General features: G+C 34.7%; 3 protein-coding genes across 3 annotated transcripts; all 3 read left to right on the top strand.

Annotated features, from left to right (window-relative positions):
* The first annotated feature begins 248 nt into the window (after positions 1–248).
* LOC135201394 (pro-resilin-like) lies at positions 249–1922 on the top strand. Its single transcript, XM_064230263.1, has 4 exons — positions 249–966; positions 1190–1279; positions 1407–1544; positions 1655–1922. The coding sequence occupies exons 1-4, from the start codon at positions 955–957 to the stop codon at positions 1826–1828; spliced, it is 414 nt and encodes a 137-aa protein (XP_064086333.1). The 5' UTR covers positions 249–954; the 3' UTR covers positions 1829–1922.
* Positions 1923–7849: 5927 nt separating this feature from the next.
* On the top strand, positions 7850–8955 carry LOC135201393 (adhesive plaque matrix protein-like). The gene is made up of 4 exons (XM_064230261.1): positions 7850–7910; positions 8075–8164; positions 8287–8424; positions 8541–8955. The coding sequence occupies exons 1-4, from the start codon at positions 7899–7901 to the stop codon at positions 8874–8876; spliced, it is 576 nt and encodes a 191-aa protein (XP_064086331.1). The 5' UTR covers positions 7850–7898; the 3' UTR covers positions 8877–8955.
* Positions 8956–19036: 10081 nt separating this feature from the next.
* LOC135201395 (cuticle protein 18.6-like) lies at positions 19037–20990 on the top strand. Its single transcript, XM_064230264.1, has 4 exons — positions 19037–19181; positions 19632–19721; positions 20244–20381; positions 20720–20990. The coding sequence occupies exons 1-4, from the start codon at positions 19173–19175 to the stop codon at positions 20870–20872; spliced, it is 390 nt and encodes a 129-aa protein (XP_064086334.1). The 5' UTR covers positions 19037–19172; the 3' UTR covers positions 20873–20990.
* Positions 20991–21294: the final 304 nt, after the last annotated feature.

Here is a 21294-nt window from a genome sequence, read left to right as displayed (position 1 = left end):
TTTTTTTTTTTTTTTTTTTTTTTTTTTTTTTTTTTTTTTTTGCAAATCAATGCCCATACTGAAAGAAACGGCTTTCTGGTGAATGTTTATTATATATATATGAATTTACGTACCCAAGAAGGTGATGGATTCCCGCAGTCAAATTTTGATTTAAGATTAAAATTCATCTATAATGTTTATAGTTTAGAGAGTTAGACGTACATGGTATTAAGTTAGTTTTACAAACGACCATACTTGTACATACTTGCTGCCATGCAACATGAACTACGAACGTATTGTCCGCTGTACAATCACAGATTAATTATAAACAAATAAGGTACAAAATAAGTTGAAATGCGAGACAGTAAAATACTCTACAACAGTTTAAGTTTTGGTGCGTATATATAATTTACATATTAGAATTATTATAGTTTCCTACAGTTTTGTAATTTGGTGAATTAAACTCGAAAAAACAATGATTCACACTTTAAGGATTTAACCAAAAATAATCTTCGGTGAGATTTTAGCATAACTGTTCAGGGCATCTAGAGAAACCCGTGACCTTTTAAATCTAAAATAATGAATTCTCGAAGAATTTCAGTAATATGCATTCAGCGAGCAATGATCCATCACCGTCCAGCTAAAATATATATAAATAGCAAAAGTGATCGACAGCAATTGTATACTTAGGTCATCGGTAAAATCGCCGCTACCAATATCGCTTCTACGATTTGAAAGTCCTATAAAATGGATCTTCACACCACTTCCAATAGAGTGCATTGCTCAAGGAATGGGCGGTTCCTTCGCCCATTTCTTCCCCATGGCCTCAAGTAGCCTACTTACCTGAACATCCTTCAGAAATAGGTTTCAAGGCCACCCTCCACCACCGCTATAAAAGCCGATTTGCATCGGCTGGTAGGCATCATTTCCTCTACCACTTCCATCTCTTCAACGACTCCTGCAATAAACATCAAGATGTTCGCACAGGTCGGGTCAATACAGAAAAGTGATTCGTTTTGTAATACCAGGTGCGACGTAAAACGCAGTGAATTAAGTAGTCATCGTTGCCGAGAAAAAAAATCACGCTCCTGATAAGTTTTAAATCACTCATTAGTTCGGTGGACTAAATCACTAATCAATGTTAGTTTCAGAACGTGGTGTTCCCATCTTCGTTGTGACGTTTATTTATTTACTTCTTCTATTTCCTCAGGGTGCAGTCTTAATGATTTTAGCCGGCATAGCTCTCTCCGCTCCTTCTGATTCATATGGTCCTTCTAAACATCAGGCATCCTACAAAGAGGTGCGAAGGACTTTTCCATCCATGTCTTTCATATTCTTACAAATGAAATACATGTGGTTATATATACTCTTGTATAAAGGAGTGAAGAGAATGACTCTTATCTAATGCTCATCATTTTCATTACCAGGAACCCAGGCCTTATCAGTACAATTATGCGGTTAAGGATGAATATGCCGGCACAGATTTCGGTCAAACAGAGGAATCTGATGGGAAGTCCGTCAAGGGTTCATACACTGTTCAGCTTCCAGATGGCCGAAAGCAAACTGTAAGTTTTAACATGTATATCGTGAACATCAAATGACAGCAAAATTACCAACGCAAAAACCTAAATTTACCCGTGAAAATTTAAACAAAATTTCTTTTTATAATGTCCAGGTGACCTATGTAGCTGATCACTATGGAGGGTATCAAGCTGAGGTCACCTACTACGGAGAGGCCCAGTACCCACACGAATATGGACCTCCAATCACCTTCAAGCCCCAGAGCTACCACCATGAGCCATCCTACAAGCCAGCACCTTCTTACACCCCTGAACCATCTTACCACTGAGCATGATGAAAAGTCCGCTGTCAACTCTTCTTATGGACGAATCGTTTATTGAATTTAACGAGCATTATTTACCGAATAAACACTTTCAAATGTATTTTTCTTGTTTGCCATTCCTTATCATTGTTTATTCTATTCTCGACCTCCTTCAAATAGTTACAATTTTTTTGCCTGGCCGTGTACCACATACCCATCAAATTTGTTGATAATGAAATAAAAGCGTAATATCATTGATCTTTCGGCCAAAGGGATTCAACTCATGGGTATTCATTCCCCAGTCGAGAATAATTCACGAATAAGAAAAATTCTCTTTAACAGAATAACAATAACCATAGAAATAAAATTAAGGCTACCTTCCTCACATCCTAATTTTACAATTTTCACTTATCATAAACCAGAGTAAAACCACAATTATCACCATGCCAAGAACCGTACGCACACATAATAAAAAGGAGACGTATTATAACCAACAGCAAAATTATGTACCGAGATTCTGTCATTGTTCAAAGTTTTCATCGCGTAGGCAAGATGTCTATTTCTGTCATTTTCCCGTTTGAGTTTTTTTTAACCTCAAATACCACAAAGGCTTCCAACCGTCACAGATGGATGCGCTTGGGCACCATTCATCAAATAGGCTACTGTATTCCTGCTCCAAAGCCTTACGATAAAAACAAGTCTGTAATGAATGACTTGTTATTTTCCTTTACCTGTATAAAACAGCCATACTAATACCGTAGTATACTCTCTCTCTCTCTCTCTCTCTCTCTCTCTCTCTCTCTCTCTCTCTCTCTCTCTCTCTCTCTACAATCTCAGATTTTGGCACGACTCATTTGCCAATGCTGTCAAGATACAAAATTCGATAATTACTGTGAAATTATAGTTAGAGTATACGAACCTCATATTAACACAGAATGATTTTTTCATATAATGACGAAGGATATGGATTCTCTATCTCACTCTTGCATCACATCAAACATCAATCAGAAAGAATGCAAGAAATTGTAAAAAGCACCGAGAATTACTACAAGGAGAAGTAGTCCTGACGAAATATTTCTTCAGGAATCATGAAAAATATAACGATTACAAGATATTGCATGAAAGCAGAAAGAAGAGAGACAACTCCCATACGATAATGAATATTATCAAATTCAATGAAATGAGCCGGTCGCAATGACGAGTTTTTCTGAATAAACAGCAGTTACGGTTCACTTTCAATGCATTCGTTCCACCATCTTCCTACCGTTTTTGGTAACCTCATATTCTCAGTCATATTTGGATGGCTCTGTATTCATTAAAGTAAACTTGATCACCTGCACAACCTTTGTTTATAATTAGGTAGATATCATCTCTTATTACGGTATATGCGTACGTAAACTACTCGCCTAGCAGTACCTTCAACATGATATATATATATATATATATATATATATATATATATATATATATATATATATATATATATATATATATATATATATATATATATATATATATATATATATATACATATGTATATATATATATATATATATATATATACATATATACATATATATGTATGTATATATATATATATGTATGTATATATATAAACCGAAAATAGTGGGATGTTAAATGGAAAGGCAATGTCATCTTATCCGTTTGCTCTTCTCAAGGATTTTAAAGCCAAATATGTAACAGGAGATGGAAGAGTGGATATAAGGGTTTATGCTGAATTAACGATGGAAGTCATGCAGACTCAGAATATACAGATAATGATGCCTTAAACAGCACAATGCCACAAGATGAGAAAAAGCTTTATTAACAGTATTCATGTGTCAGAAGAGGAATTGACAATAAATATAAATGAAAAAACGAAAAATGAGTGTATGGTAATACACAAAAGGTTGCAATAACTCTACATGGAGTAAGGATTAATGATGGCGAACCTTTCGAACATTTTGGAACGATGATATCCCATACAGGTTCTCTTGATTCTGAACTTAGTGAAAGAATAAAAAATCAAGCAAACAGCGAGCAGCCAGTATGAGATTTGGAAATCAAACAGACTGCGACTGCCTTCAATAATTAAGGTTGTACATTAGTCTTGTATGATCTGCACTGCCATACGGACATGAATCGTGGTATAACAAGGTGTGATCCGACCTCCAGCCTACTCGGGCGCATTCTAAAATCTACGGCCAAATAGAGTTGTTTCACCCACGAAACTTTGAATAAATGAGCTATATTTTATTAGAAATAACTGTTCTGTACTGTTTATTTCCACAATATTTTATTTTTCATTTTCATTTTATCAAATAAATCATAAATATCCTATCCTAAGATATTTTAGGGGTGGGTTGGAAAAGATGTATAAGTGGCACGAAAGAATATAGAAAAATAAAAGATTAACACCCAGGATGAGCTTTCCTGTAATTGAATTGAGTGGCTAATACCGTAGAAATTATCTGCACCACGGATTCATCGATCTTCAGTAGTTATACATAGTATGAAATTGGCAATCATCATTGTGTTGGAATTCTCTAGAGCCAGATGCTTCTGGGGGAAACGGCTTAAAGTTGAAACAATCAGAATGTGTATGTATATATACTATACATACATATATATATATCGATATATATATATATATATACATATATATATACTATATATATATGTTATGTGAGTGTGTGGAAGACTACTAGAGTGTGAGTATTTATATATCAATAAACGCAATAAGTAACATAAGCGACTACACCGTATTTGCATAATTATAAAAAAATTTACAGTAGAATATTCATCAGTATCTGAGGTAAAGTTTGTTTCTTGGTTACAATTAGACTTTTAATAAGCAAGGCTATTCCAGAACGGAATTATGCACTAAAAACATGTCTAAACACAGTTGATAAAAAAAAGAAAAAAAAGAAAAAAACATGCACGCTACTTTGCAAACTTTCGGAAATAAGACCACTTTCCACAGCTGTTTACTTCGTTAAGGTCATAAAATGAATACAAATATTTATATGACCTCCGAGTAACAGTGGCTAACACAAATTCCGAAAAAAACGTGCTAAGATAAACAAAACGATGAACAGTATTTATAGAGTAATTTCTCCATGGAATACAACATACTTCGATATTAAAGCAGAACTAAACAACATTTTCACGGAATATACATAATACTAAACACTAAAATTATAGCTAACACTTTGTTAAAAAAAAAAAAAAACTTTATACGATATAGAAAAATGGAATCTGACGCAAGCATAATTTTTTTTAAATGCCTCAGGGTAGTAGATCTTTTATTGTGGATCACCAGAAACGATGCCAGAGGGCATTTTAAACACCTGACATAGGGACGCTACAACTCAATTACGGTCGAAGTAAAAGGAAATAGTCTTAAAGTAACCTATTCAGCGCTTATTTTTCAACTATGACTTTTATTTTATTTTTTCTTTTACTAACTTGTTGAAGGGGATCACTAAAGTGCTATAAACGGTGCTTGGGAATTTCCGCACTCCATTATTTGAGACGGCTTTATGTCTGTGCGGCAACACTCAGATCTTAAAAACTACTAAGGCTTTGGGGCTGCAAATTGGCATGTTGATCATCCATCATCCAATCATCAAATATACCAAATTGTAGCCCTCTAGCCACAATAGATTTTATTATGTTTTTGGTTGAAGTTAGACATGAGCATGCGTCTGGCACCGCAATAGGTGCCAACAACACAGGCCACCATCGGGCTGTGGCTGCAATTTTTGTGGAGCGCGGCTGAGATGTTCGTGGGCCGTGGCTGAGAGTTTCATACAGCACTATACGTTGTACAGAGAACGTGCTTGCGCCGGTTTCTTCGACGCATTGCTTACTTATTCTGTTATGCTGATACTCTGTAATCCTTCTTCAACACTGCAGACTTCACTCAGTGTCACAGCTCAGAAAAGAAACCTGAAATGCTAATTATTTCACACTGAATATTCATGATAATTAAACTATTGGATAGATGACAGCCTCAGACATCATTTTGAAAGAAATCACGTGATTTTAGTTTGCACTGGTGGGAGGATATAGATATACTACATAAGCTGCTGTGGAAATGTTCGTTCCCTCATCATAATCCTAATGTTCTGCTAATTTCGAAACCTCATCTCTAATATGATCAACGTCATTCAAGTTAAGAATTCGGAGAATAATGAAAAGATAATGACCAAAAAGAACGCAAGTTCACAATGAGGGTGGAATGACAATAAGCCATACTAATCTGGTCCGTAGATATACATCGGATGAGGCAGTTCAACCATACTCAAAAGATCAACAACCAAATCAATCCGGTCCGTTGGCGTATTAACCCCGTGGGGGCAATTTTCACACCCAGATACTGCGAGGCACCCAAAGGGAATGGAATCAAACTAAACAACACATTTATTTATTTCAGGATGTAAAATATAAGAAATAATTTCTCATCTGCACTATTAGCTACATGAAGGTTACCATGCACACAATGAATTATATATATATATATATATATATATATATATATAATATATATATATATATATATATATATCCCCATATATACTTAAAATGCATTGTGTGGATAACTTTCACGTGGCTATAACACAGATAAGAAATTATTTCATAACCTATATATATACATATATACATATATATATATATATATATATATATATATATATATATATTATATTTTACATCCTGATTAAATACCCTATATATTACATATACATAGATATATCTATATATATATATATATATATATATATATATATATTATATTTTACATCCTGATATAAATAAATGTGTTGCTTAGTCCTATTCATTACATTAATATATATATATATATATATATATATATATATATATATATATATATATATAATTCATTGTGTGGGTAACTGTCATTTGGCTATAGCACGGATAAGAAACGTTTTCATTGCAAATATATTTCTATATTGAGGATCTTGAAACAGGCAGGTAATGTACAGATTATTTTTCATTGCATTCTTCTTGGGTAACTCGCTGTTTTATATATATATATATATATATATATATATATATATATATATATATATATATATATATATGTATATACGTAGTAGTATGTTGCTGTCCTATCGCATGAACAAATATTCACACAATGTCGCAAATAGTCGTTTGGACTGCGAGTGGGGAGAGGAATTCCACTGCCATGGATGGAAGCTTTCCGCATTCAAGAATTAAGCATGCCAGCGTTTTTTTAAAAAGTCATCGACAAAAATATCTTGTAGAGGGTCTAATAATAATCAGGCGGCTTTATAAACGATACTAAAATTCATACTGGTCTAATAATAATCAGGCGGCTTTATAAACGATACTAAAATTCATACTAAAGTTAAAATCGTAAACCAGCTTCACTATTTGTATCTCCAACGTGTATATCTGAAGACATGGATAGAAGACAGGTAGAAAACCTTTCATGGTTAACATCATCCGTGCACAATCGTGGGAGATCCTTAACTAAACCCCCCTGTCATCACATATTGTACGGACATCACCAAAGAAATATGTACTGTGAAAGAATATGCGTCAATCGTAATATTCTTAAAATAGATGCACCATCGCATATGTCAAAGGAAGTTCTAAAACTTCATAAAGATGTTTCAGGTCTCTTAAGATAATAACAACTTAAGAATTTAGCATTGCGTATCTCATTCACAAAAGTCCGGAAACGCATCTTGATTCTGTCAAGCTGACGTCCAAATTCCAGACAGAACGTAACTTTCAAGAGTAATCATCTAATCAATATCTATTATATCAACTGACAGCCAACACCACAGTTACCATGTGTTGGCCCCGTAATTTTTCATTGCAATTACATTTAATCCATCACGTACATTCCATATTTCACGGTTTGGGCGGTTCCATCCTTTCTTCCGAAAGTGGCCTCTATATTGACTGTTTTCCTCGTAAGAACCGCCCTCCGATGATGAAGGCCGATCTGGGCCTTTCACTATAAAAGCTCCTCGTCAGCATCGCAGAGGCATCACTCTTCTACCACTTCCATTTCCCAACGGCTCCAGAAAACCTCAAGAGGATGTTCGCCAAGGTAAGAGGAACTGAAAAACACAATTAACTTCCCGGCACCTATTCGTTCGAGAAACCTAAAGTTAACAGTCTAACTGTAATTGTTGCAATTATAACTAACTGTAAACTATGGCAAATAATGAATTATCATACCAATATCTAACATTCCCATTATTCCTTTCCCAGTGTGCAGTTTATCTTTTGACGGTTGGTCTGGTTTTATCGGCTCCCTCCGATTCATACGGTCCAGCCAAACATCAGCAAACATACAAGGAGGTAAATCAACTCATTTCTCGTTCTCCATTTCACTAACTATCCAAGAAAAAAGATTAAGAAATTTACAAAAAAAGAGAACAGCTATCCGTAGAATACACATCTTATACTATTTCTGTTTACAGGAGCCCACGCCTTATAAGTACAATTATAATATTAACGATAAATATGCTGGTACAGACTTCGGACACAACGAAGAATCGGACGGCCACACGGTCAAAGGATCATACACAGTCCAGCTCCCGGACGGTCGCAAGCAAACTGTAAGTTGTTTCAGTTACATCTAACGGGGATATTTTCATGTCTTCATATACTGATGAAATTTCCTTTTCATTTCTTATCAATCTACTTCTACTGCGACTAAAGAATCTTTTTACAGGTAAATTATATAGCCGATCATTATCAAGGATACCAAGCTGAAGTCACCTATTATGGTGAGGCCCAATACCCACACGAATATGGACCTGCAGTCACCTTCAAGCCACAGAGCTACCATGAGCCTGCTTACAAACCTGAGCCATCCTACCAGCCTGAGCCATCCTACAGTCCTGAACCATCCTACCAGCCTGAGCCATCCTACAGTCCTGAACCATCCTACCAGCCTGAGCCATCCTACAGTCCTGAACCAGCCAACCAGCCTGCACCTTCTTATGCTCCTGAACCAACCTACCAACCTGCGGCACCGTCTTACGCTCCAGAACCATCTTACCAATGATTATAATTCCATCGAATATGCCATATATGTAAATAATGTTCCTATATGCGAATTTACACACAAAAAATTGTTTTCTTAATCAACATTTGATTAAACCTAGTTATAAAAATAACAGAAAATGCATTGAACCAAAGAGAATACACGAAAAATTGCCAATCTGACACAAACAGAAAAAAATCTAAATTTATAAAAATGATAACCATAAGATGTGCAACAAATGGTATACTGAAGAAGTAAAGCATTAACACTGAAATATACTAATAATAAAGAGAAAAGAGATACACGTACACAGATAACAAGAGAATAGTGCTATTCATAGTTATGACTGACGTTGGAAAAAGCTGTCAAAGGGCTATAGAAAGGTCTTGCATAGGTCCCTTCTTTATCATTCCTGGATCTCTATTGTGAGTCCCCCACACATATCGCAACCCTGTGCAGCTACCGATGAATGTAGCTTCACATTTCATGGAATCCAAAATTGAAAGACCCAAAGGTACACGTTCCACTATTAATTACTAAAGGAATCTATTGGATGCATATTGTTTCTACTTCTAAAACTGGGTAATTCCCCTCCTCTTCCCTTCCCTTCTCTCTCTCTCTCTCTCTCTCTCTCTCTCAGGCATTAACGAAGTCCCTTAACACGTCAAAGTGGAACCATTTTACCGATATTCTATAAGCACATACTTATATTTTACAGAAATAAATTAGTAAAACGTTTCCAGTCACCAGCAAGAGAGTATAGGAAGCGAAAAAATTATTAGAAAATTCATATTACAATAATAGGTGATTCGTCAAGAATTTTACAGTGGTGAACTACTAGTTCAGAATATCGAAGTACATCCATAAAACTGTTATCACGACTAGTATCAAATAAAATTCAAAAACGATCCTAAAAATGAATATTATACTTCCTTGCATTCACGGAGAAAAATGAGAGCACATCTATGAATAATGGATAAATGATTTTAAAAGAATTGTTTCTTTGTATCATTGCAAATGTTATATGCCGTTATGGACAAAAAACACACAGGAAAATATTTTGAGGCGCCGACATGATAAAGTAAAATAAAACCTACATTCTACGCTATTTAATCTTATTTTATCAGATATGCATAACGTATTAAGAAACTCTCGGCATTTCAAGCTGCCCTGTCGGTCAAGATGCAACTATTATTAATTAAAAAAAAAAATACATCTCCCTATCTTCTCTATAAAGCAAAAATGTCCTCATCCCCTCGGCCTTGTTGTCCAAAATGCTTCAGCTCACACACTCCGGAAACATCCTTTGATCATCAACTTTCCAACTGGGATGAATACCAAGTCGTTTCATATACTGACAACGCACTTAAATGTTATTCATCATGAATGCGATCACTCATTGCGCAGATGTATTATTAAAAACTCGCAATGCGGCTATTAAAATACTTCAAAATTTGCTTCAATTAGTAATGTGGTTTTGTCATAGCGTTGTACAGTATGATTATCAAATTATTTAATGATTTACAAGGAATTTTTAGAATACGGCTAAAAAAGCTGGTTAGTACATCATGCTACCATACGAGCACAAACCACATGGTACACTAACTGATGATAATAATAAAATGAAAAAAAATAAAAAATGCGCCGAAGTTTCTTCGGAACAATCGAGTTTTCTGAATAACGTATAATGCTGTGTAAAACCATCAACTGTGACCGGCAGCTTCGCTCATCAGATGCGGGAGAGTGAGGGTTCGTCCCTTGGCTCTGGCAAGCGCTGCCAGATGCACGACCCATGGGTAACTTTACCCTTACATAACAATAAATCTAATGAGGGTAGAGGGTTGCAAGTTGGCATGTTTGATGATTAGAAGGCGGACGACCAAAATACCAATTTGCAGCCCTCTAGCCTCAGTAGTTATTTAGATGTGAGGAGGTACGGACGGCCAGACAAAGCCAGACAACTTTTTTTCTTTTTTTTTTGCAGAAAACTAAAAATTATCTTCATCACTCAATAAAATTTTCAATGTCTATGTTAAAACACCGAAGAGGCTGCCATTTTCCTTTGCCTATTAATAAAAACCTGAAAAAAGTCATATAAAATTCTGCATCGGCTCTAGTAAAATAGCAACTGGTCGAGCAGTCGTATACACACGAGCAAATGAGATGGTTACAACCCAACATCGTCGTTCTCACTCCCGTAAAGTGAATATTTCAAGATAATTTCACCCTTAAATAACTAAAGCATGCATTTCACTTATATACGACAGCAATTTTCTTTCCGAACACAATACAGATATTGCAACGAGAGATTACAATCCAAATCCTGTGCCCAAGACAGTTGCTATTTATGGAGGTATGCAAAACCATATTTAATGTCCACCTATCCATTTAGAGAAATCACTGGTGACGCTTCACCTCGTAATTCTCAAATTAATTCAGGGCTCAGATTCACGAACCCCGGAGGCAAACCGTTCCTTTAATCAACATAAACAATGTCAGTAAGGAAATGAACTGTCTGAATTTCAAATCAACTTGCCATCTCCAGTAACTGGGGTTGACTCAACTCAACACAAAAAAAAAAAATGCCAATGACATATTCATACCTCAACTGCTGAATAGTTTTTTTTGTGTTTATATGTATGTATGTATGTATATGTATGTATGTATGTATATATGTATGTATGTATATATAATTTAATATAATTATAGTATATATATATATATATATATATATATATAAAGGTGTAGGTGTGTACAAGTTCACACTGTTTTATATCGTGTGCGTGTGTGTGTGAATGAATTTTTGCAGGTTTAAAAGCCATGAATTTTCTCGAAGAGATTTCTGTCCGGGAAAAATACATAATTCCAGAGCCAACATCCTCCTACAAGGATCTAATAATCCTCTTTTAGCTCGGGAGCTGGCCCCTTGAACAACAATAACATAAGACACTATCTACTGTTTTCTGAGAAGCGCCTTTTAACAAGTTCTCTTTTTTCAAGGCTTGCGAGAAAAAGATTCCGCCTCGTCCCTCTCCTACTAATTCTTTGCGCCTCTTCTTCCTCTCTCTTTCTCGGAATTCATGGAAAGCTTCCATAGTAAGATGGCTTTGCGAATAGAGAGAGAGATAAAATCTTGGAAAAAGGAAAGTGAGGAAAATAATCCCGGAGGGAAAACGACGAGTCCTTATTTTTCATGAGAGCTGTAATCTAATTTTGATTACGTGCGTGACTGACTCACTGCCCGGTTTACGGAAGACAAAGGACGAGGAAAAGAATGTCCTGGTCAATTTTTCAGAGCGGCACGACAAGGTGAATTCAAGTCTAGAATGTTTAGAACACAACATGAATGGGTGTCTCCAATATACACATATCCAGTCAAAATAAAACATTCATACACCATCATACACGTAGGCATACACATACATACATACAGTAGTATACAACCGTGACTATAATCATGTTGCGGCTTAGGGGTATCGATCTCACCTTCTCCAGGGCGATCGATCCCACGGGAGGAAAGGTCTTTGGTCCCATTTACTGAAAAATTCATTGTATCCCAAATGACCTCAGGACTAAATTAGGTATCCGGTGGTAAACTGACTAAGTGGGTCGCACCCAGGGTAAATAATAGCTATCCCATCCCCAAATAACACCTGCTGAAAACCAGAAAGTTAAACAGCCTGAGCAGCCCCTACCATCTATGGGGAGCAGGCTATGGTGTAAGACCATACACACACACACACACATACATACTTGTATATGTATATATACACACATACATATACAACGTGTGCGTGTCCTGTGTAATTTCAACATACATTACATACTAGTCAATCAAATCCCTGTGATCTGCAAATCCAAATACTGATCAATAGAATCCGTGGTTTCGCGTTGATAGGCACTGTCTTCTCGAAATATCAACTACTGCCCAGAGGCAACACTTGATAAAATACGATTACTTTGGAAATCGGATACAGCGATACGAAGCCGCAGAGACCACTGCATCAACTCAGATATCTGATGACTATAAGAGAGAGAGAGAGAGAGAGAGAGAGAGAGAGAGAGAGAGAGAGAGAGAGAGGCGTTAACCACCACAAGGTTCGTAACTATTATTACAAAATGGAACAACCCTACGATCAGACATGCAGCAGTTCTAAGTAGCGAATCCAGAACCGATATTCTGAGAGAGAGAGAGAGAAGAGAGAGAGAGAGAGAGAGAGAGAGAGAGAGAGAGGCGTTAACCAGCACAAGGTTCCTAACTCTTATTACAAAATGGAAAAACCCTACGATCAGAAATGCAGCAGTTCTAAGTAGCGAATCCAGAACCGATATTCTCTGAGAGAGAAAGAGAGAGAGAGAGAGTCACAAAATCATGAATTACCTTTTTATAATGGTATGGGCAGCCAGATGTGAAAGCAGCCGACTGAAACAAACGAATGACCAACAACCTGGAGGTGCTTTCAAGGCGTCATAATGGGCAAAGGAGAAGACGTCGCACAAATGGAGTGACTAAAGCAATTTCGGCACCCCAGAGGGAGTGTCAATTTCAGGTTCTTCTTCCTCTTTTTCTTCTCGCTTTCCACGAGTGCTACTGCAAAATTCATTATAAAGTCCGAGATACAAACGCATGAGAAATGTTTTTCTGAGGTCAATGGCTGCATGGAAATACTTTTATTTCCTATCATTTTCGCCTTTTAAATGTGTGCCATGTGTAATTTTTTTAATAAAATGTAAAACTTATATAAAGGATGAACTTCTTTTTTTAATAAAATGTAAAACTTATATAAAGGATGAACTTCTCATAGAAACGGCTGTGAATGATCGAAGTTTTTTGTCCTTTAGACGATTTGGTTTCGTTGTGATATTTCATTCATTTGTACATGGAATTATTTGTAATCAAAATTAACAAGACTGCAAGCGTAAATATTAATTTAGAATTCACTTTAAAATAACTGTTTATGATATCTAATGAAGTTTATATGAATCCAGATACATTCACTTTCCCTCTCCACTATTTCTTATTCTTATTTATTTATCTGACGCATATAAAGACATTTGTTTCCGTGCACTCTTATAAAAAAAAAATTCTCGTCTATTTCTTGATTAAATAATGACAGTGAGTAGATCTGATCACTCAAGTTCCCTTCCATTTTTATCTATGAACACTTTCTACGGGCAACTGAGCTATTTCTTTATAACCCCAAAAATACAATCAAGCATGAAATCCATTCTGTTTTCTCTTCAAACAAACATGTCTTAGAACCAGTCTTCCGTTCCCTTCCTTTTTTCTCTTTACATGATCACGTGAATATACCGTACTTAACAAAAGTCATCTTACCACTTTTTTTCTGACTTTCTCTCGGCATTAAAAAATAGTAATAAAAAAAAACAGAAAAAAGCATTCATTCATAACCCCATTTACTGGGACTTAAACCTTTTACGTATTTATGTGTAGGCGTAAATACTTTTGGTAAAAGGGTATCGATATTTGAAAAATAACGATTGTGATATAAAAGTATACAAAACTATGTTTGCAGTTAATTTGGTGAATTTACACATTTCAGAGTATTAACCCTCTCTGTTGAGTAATACCGCGTATAATTCATGCTTTGATTCTTGCAAACACCACGAGGAAGCACATTTGCACGCAAAGACAGTATATGATATATAAATATACCATTATACCAATATATATATATATATATAGTAATATATATATATATATATATAATATATATAGTATATATATATAGATATATATATTATATTAATATTATATATATATTATATATATATATATATATATTATATATATATATATATCTATATATTATATATATATATTATTAATATATTATATATATATCTATATATCTATATATATAATATATATATATATATATATATATATATATATATATATATATATATTATTAGATATATATACTATTAACTTATTAGAGCTACATATGTCCTTTAATATCTAATTTGCTCTGCCTCGGAATTAATATATTTTCCTATATATAAACCGAAGGGGAATTTTTTAGTTTATAATAATTACGTCCTCTCGTGGGTTCGAACCACCCCACGAGAGGACGAAATTATCATCAACCTAAAAAAATTCCCTTCGGTTTACATATATGAAAATATATTAATTCCGTTGTAGAGCGAATTAGATATTAAAGGACATTTGTATATATATATATATATATATATATATATATATATATATATATATATATATATATATACACACACATATATATATGCACGTATACATACAAATATCTACATAGTAATACACACTCACACACACACCCAACACACACACACGACACACACCCATACACACACATATATATATATATAATATATATATATTATATATAATATTATGTATACATATATTAATTTATTTAATTTATTTATATATATATAGGTAATAAATATATATATAATAAATATATCATATAATATATATATCAGCAACTGATTTATCCCTTGGAAAACGGAGTTTTCATAGAAAGCGTAAAGCATCCTTTATTTAGTTACGACTACCGGTTTCGGAGTAACTGTCTCCATCATCAGGTCTGAAAAAAAAAAAAAGACACAAAAAGAAAACTGAAAATTCACTATATCACAAACGATATTTAGAATACAGTAATGTATATAGCCTTTTGTGTAACATTACGTATTCTAATCATCATTTGCGACTTTTTTATTTTTTCAATTTTTCTTTCCTGAGACCGGTAGTTGTAAATAAACAAAGGATGCCTTATATACAAGTACTGGTTTTGCTCTTTCTATATATACATATATATGAATATATATATACATATTATACACACAAACATATATATATATATATATATATATATATATATATATATATATATATGTATATATATACATACATATATATATATATATATATATATATATATATATATGTAAATATAATATATATATATATATATATATATATATACATATACATATATATATATATATATATATATATATATATATATATATATATAGTATATATATATATATATATATATATATATATATATATATATATATATCTACATACATACACACACAAACATATTTTTTATATATGTATATATAGGTATATCAAAAGAAATACATACAAAATATGCATACTTCATAAACACACATCTAATTGTTTCCCGTTTATTTAGATTGAGCCAGCCATGTGTAGGCTCCAGCTCTGGCCTCTGAAAAAAAAAAGGCTAATCAAAGTCCTTTGATGAATTCGATATGAAATAAATTTTTGGCTTGATATTTGCGAACACGAGCACGTCATTCGTGTGTAAGTGACAAAAATTCATAATCAGTCGATCGTTAATATCTTAGATATCAGCTATCATGATGAAGATGGGCTGATGCCCATTCCAAAAACAGAACCTGAATTCGACGGACATCACGTCACGTTCAGCAGAGTCGATCGTTGTTTTTTTTTACATCAGGTCATGATTCGAATCCTGGCCGGCAGAGAGGCAACTATCAATTATAATATTACCCTTTGGTGGAATTCATTTCTACTGTAGGGTAATTTCGACATCTGTTGCTTAATTTTACGATATTATTCATATGTATATAAGTGCATAATATTAAACATATATATAAATATATATATATATATATATATATATATATATATATGTTTATATAATATATTATGTAAAATAAATTCTTCTGTTAAAACAGGATACGTCTCAAGTATAAAAGGCCCATTAAAATACTCTGGTTTAAAGCTAAGGACTATATTTCGGTGGACTTACTACCGCCCTTATCAAGTACTGAATATATAGTATGTATATACCTATACACAATCAACATAGATCGATCCAAAGTAATGATACAAAACTTCCAAAACTTCAAATCGCTAAGCTATTTCATCCATAGTAGATTTCTTTCTATTCCTTCTTGCCTCCCCTGCAAACATTACACGTAAGACCATTTTACAACACCAAACATTAATTATTTCACTTAATACGACTTCATTAAATTGTGATCTTCCTTTTCAATATCACCAACCTTTTATGAACTGTATATATTCTAAGAACCCTACCATTTTCACCCAAGGCCTCATGACAAGCAATTTTTTGTACCAGCTTCAACTATTTTCCTCTTAATGATATTCAGAATACCCTGAATCAGAGGTTTCTTTAAATCATCAAACTTTCCAAATATTCTATCTAGACATTTCTTTCAATCTAGACATTTCTTTCAAATGTAAGATCGTCGGTTCTCAACGGGGGGGGGGGGGGGGGGGGGGGGGGGGGGTTTCAAGGTTTCGGGGGAGGAGAGGGGAGGGGGGGCTATCGTCACCGTAGATTGGCAGGCGCAAACTGGCTCCAAGACAACACAAAACGCAATGTGCATCGGTCAGCACTACTGAGAGGTCATGCTGTGCTATCTCTTCACTAGCTTGTATGTTTGTGTTAGTATTTTGTTGCATATTATTTGGAATGCACCTTTAGAGGTAAACAATTTTGGAAAGGGGGGAGGAATGACATCCTAACATATGGTGAAAGGGTGCATGGGCCAAAAAAGGCTGAGAACCACTGGTCTAGGTGAAATACAAGTATCAAGTATTGACTTTTTCGTCTTGCACCAATCTGAAAATTTTTTTGACTTGCCTTTCCAAACTAGAATATTTGTTACCATCAGCCATTCCATCTCCCTTTCATATAAATATATAGCGTGCGTATTTATATACAGGTTATGGGTTTTGCACAAATAAAGTGCAAATAGTTTAAGGATAAAAAGCAGTCCATACACTAACCGAAAAACAATTTACATGCTTTCTCTACACTTCGGATATCGGTAAGTTCTGTCTCAGTTTTCTCCATTTGCGAATAACGAATCAACTGGTAAGTCATTTATCTCCATGCAGTGTTCCAGCTTTGAACACGACCATTTTTCTGTTTGAAACGTAATGACAGACACCTAATTCCGGCCTGGCAATGCCGTCCAACAACTGTCTTTCAAAGTCCGAAATCCAATCGTAACTCCCCTAATAGCTTTGTGTTAACAGCTGAATAATTAGCATGGGACCTACAAAACTGTCCGCTTCAATCGGTTAGCGTCAATTTACAAAACCATTTTCGTTTTAGAACTAGTAATATACCTCTCATAAGCAACGTTCCCTTTCACTGGTGTTAAAACACAAAAGCGAAACTGAAATCTATTCCAAGAAACTGTTAGAATATATTATATGATGATGCTCCATCATTAGTAGTAATAATAATAAGATGACGATGATGCGGATAGATAGCTACTGCAATATTGTGCAAATAAACAAACCTATAATATAAAATGAAATTATTTTTTGCTTCAGTATTCAGAATCTTTGTAATGCGACAAAAGCCTAATGCCAATCTCATCATCATCATTAGACTGTCAAGAAGAAAAAAAAAAAAAAAACTACCCATGACATAACATACTTTAAAGCACACTTTTTTCAAATCGAGTTAGATGGAATATTATCCAAGTATCAGCAAATTCAAAATTCAATTACAACTTTTATTGTGTGTTTTTATACAACGTCAGCAAATGTTATTTAGATGCTAATTATGACAAAACGATAACGAGTTGCTGATAATGAGTTGCCTGAATATTGGCTAAGTAACATTTACTCAAGACATAATAAGAAAAACAGCGCCATGAAAATTTTTTCATCAACTTATTATCAAAAATACCTCGAGTTCATTAACGTTGGTCAAAGTTTTACTACGAAAAATTTCCCTTAGTGATGCAGGAAATAAAGCAACACTAACAAAAGGAGAAAAGAGGAAACCTAATTATCGACTTCAGTGTCTCACTTGGGAGAGAGAGAAAGAGAGACAGCGAGCGCCGGATCGGTTTCAGCATATAATGTTATAATAAGGTGCTAAATTCAGAAGAAATGGACACGAAAAAAGAGTAATAAAAAAGAGACAGGTTTTGTTTTTGCAATTCATGGCATCTACTCACTCCCTCCCCTCCATCGCTACCGTTCAGGCAATGTCTCGCCCGCAATTCATTCTTTCTTTTCTTAACCCCGAGGTTTAAAGGAAAGTGTCTGTATGACCCTCGCCGTTTTTTCTTTTCAGAGCCCACGCCCCTGCCCCAAGGGGCTTTCAACTACTGACACCAGTTCGCCGGTCATGCGACAGCCGCAAGGTCAATCGACAATCGACAGTTTACCTATAAAGGGAGCGCTCACCGTCGGCCAAGGCATCACTTCCACCGCTCCTTCCGACCCTTCCACATTTCCTCACAGAAGCACACAGCTCAGTTAAGATGATCAAGGTGAGACAGCCGACAAAATACGGCCTGCCATTCTTTCTACTTCTGCTCTTTCACGTTCAAAGTGGCTTCAAAATTTGTTAAATACAATGTGTGAATGTTTGGTGATATGAGGCACGGACTATAATTCCATCCAATTAGTGAAATCTGCTAAAACGACTCTCATATTTCCAAGCCGTGCGTTGAACCAGTCCACATAAATATTAATGTACATAAAATCACGGGCTCGTGTGTACTGCCTGTGTCGGTGACCTCTGCACGGCAAAAGCGAGCGACAGAGATATCTAATAACGTAAAATATTCCAGCACAAATTCTCGACAAATACAAAGTGGAACGGCAGAAAACAAGGAAGTTATGTATGAACGCATAACATCTGTCACTGAATATATGCAAACAATTAGAATAGGGCGAAAGCAAATAAGTACATATAAATATGGCCTCCTCTTCCACAGGTCGCTGTCATTCTGGGTCTTTTTGGTCTGGCCCTTTCGGCTCCGGAGGACGCCTATGGCCCCATAGTACATGAACCAGTCTACAAGGCGGTAAGCAAAAGTTACTTCGTCAGTCAGTCATTTGTACGGTCATGTATACGCGCACATACATACATACATACATACATGCATTACTAAATTTGAGTGCAGACATGCTGATCATTCAAGCTAACTTTATACATCCAGATCACGATTGTAAAACTGATATAAGAAACTAGTTGCATTTATTTGCACAATTAACTTACTAAACAAGTGTTATCTTATATACATCTCTCTTTCTTGCATATGGGAATACAATAATATTGTTACTGAACAAGTGTTATCTTATATAAATCTCTCTTTCTTGCATATGGGAATACAATATTATTATTACTAAACAAGTGTTATCTTATATAAATCTCTCTTTCTTGCATATGGGAATACAATATTGTTACTAAACAAGTGTTATCTTATATAAATCTCTCTTTCTTGCATATGGGAATACAATAATATTGTTACTAAACAAGTGTTATCTTATATAAATCTCTCTTGCATATGGAAATACAACAATATTATCAATTTTCTGCAATGAAGGAGCCCACACCATACAACTTCGTCTACGGAGTCAAAGATGACTACGCCGGCACCGACTTCGGCCAGACGGAAGAATCGGACGGCAGTACCGTCAAAGGATCATACACTGTCCAGCTTCCTGACGGACGGAAACAAACAGTAAGTGGAAATTTGTATATAAATCTAACTTTAAGTGTCCAAAGAAATAGCCCTAGCAACCCATTTTACTCATACGATAGATGCCAGTACTGTTGTGAGCACAACATTATGTAATAAGAAAACTGTACAATACAGCCAAAACTTTACTTGGAATCTGACTTAAATGTTACCTGATCAAGAATCTATTTCATTAGCAATGTTATAAATCCAACTAGAATCTCTTAGATAAGAGCAAATTTTCCAGAGATCACTTTCCGTTTGAGACTTCTGAAATAATTACATTTTATCCAAAATCAAATTTGACAAATATCTATACTGAAGGAATATTTACACCATAGGTGAACTACGTCGCCGACCACTACGGTGGATACCGTGCCGAAGTGAGCTACTACGGAGAGGCCCAGTACCCTCATGAGTACGGACCCCCAATCACCTTCAAGCCCCAGGTCTACCATGAACCCTCCTACAAGCCTGCCCCCACTTACAACTAAGTGAATCCTGTCGTTATGGAACAAAGGCTTTACTATAAATTTATGTTGAGTTTCGAGCACATATGTGGCCATATTCTGTTTACTATTATTTTCCTAAATAAAAAATAACACTATAAAACTCACCTCTACTTACACCTTATTATTCTGTGTACGAATTTTCATGTGTATGTGTATGTGGGTGCTAAAGAAAAGCCATTTTATTTCTAATAATAAAATACGAACAAAATACATTTCATAAGCAACTATGCGCATTAACACATTCACAACTCTATATATATATATATATATATATATATATATATATATATATATATATATATATATATATACTATATGGTCAAGTCGAACTCAATTTCTGTGCCTAAGTGCAAGACCCAGGTGCACTAATCAGTTACAATTCCTTTTGGGTGAAAGCTATACCC

This window comes from Macrobrachium nipponense, chromosome 28 (genome assembly GCF_015104395.2).
Source record: "Macrobrachium nipponense isolate FS-2020 chromosome 28, ASM1510439v2, whole genome shotgun sequence".
In the NCBI taxonomy this organism is placed as follows: Eukaryota; Metazoa; Arthropoda; class Malacostraca; order Decapoda; family Palaemonidae; genus Macrobrachium; species Macrobrachium nipponense.
This window is presented reverse-complemented; position numbering and strand designations above follow the sequence as displayed.

Bases quoted from the DNA above. Each gene is read 5' to 3' on its own strand.
- LOC135201394 (XM_064230263.1), top strand. The intron at 1,280-1,406 runs GTGCGAAGGACT...TTTCATTACCAG, and splicing joins ATCAGGCATCCTACAAAGAG to GAACCCAGGCCTTATCAGTA. The intron at 1,545-1,654 runs GTAAGTTTTAAC...TATAATGTCCAG, and splicing joins CAGATGGCCGAAAGCAAACT to GTGACCTATGTAGCTGATCA.
- LOC135201393 (XM_064230261.1), top strand. The intron at 8,165-8,286 runs GTAAATCAACTC...TTCTGTTTACAG, and splicing joins ATCAGCAAACATACAAGGAG to GAGCCCACGCCTTATAAGTA. The intron at 8,425-8,540 runs GTAAGTTGTTTC...ATCTTTTTACAG, and splicing joins CGGACGGTCGCAAGCAAACT to GTAAATTATATAGCCGATCA.
- LOC135201395 (XM_064230264.1), top strand. The intron at 19,722-20,243 runs GTAAGCAAAAGT...TCTGCAATGAAG, and splicing joins ATGAACCAGTCTACAAGGCG to GAGCCCACACCATACAACTT. The intron at 20,382-20,719 runs GTAAGTGGAAAT...TTTACACCATAG, and splicing joins CTGACGGACGGAAACAAACA to GTGAACTACGTCGCCGACCA.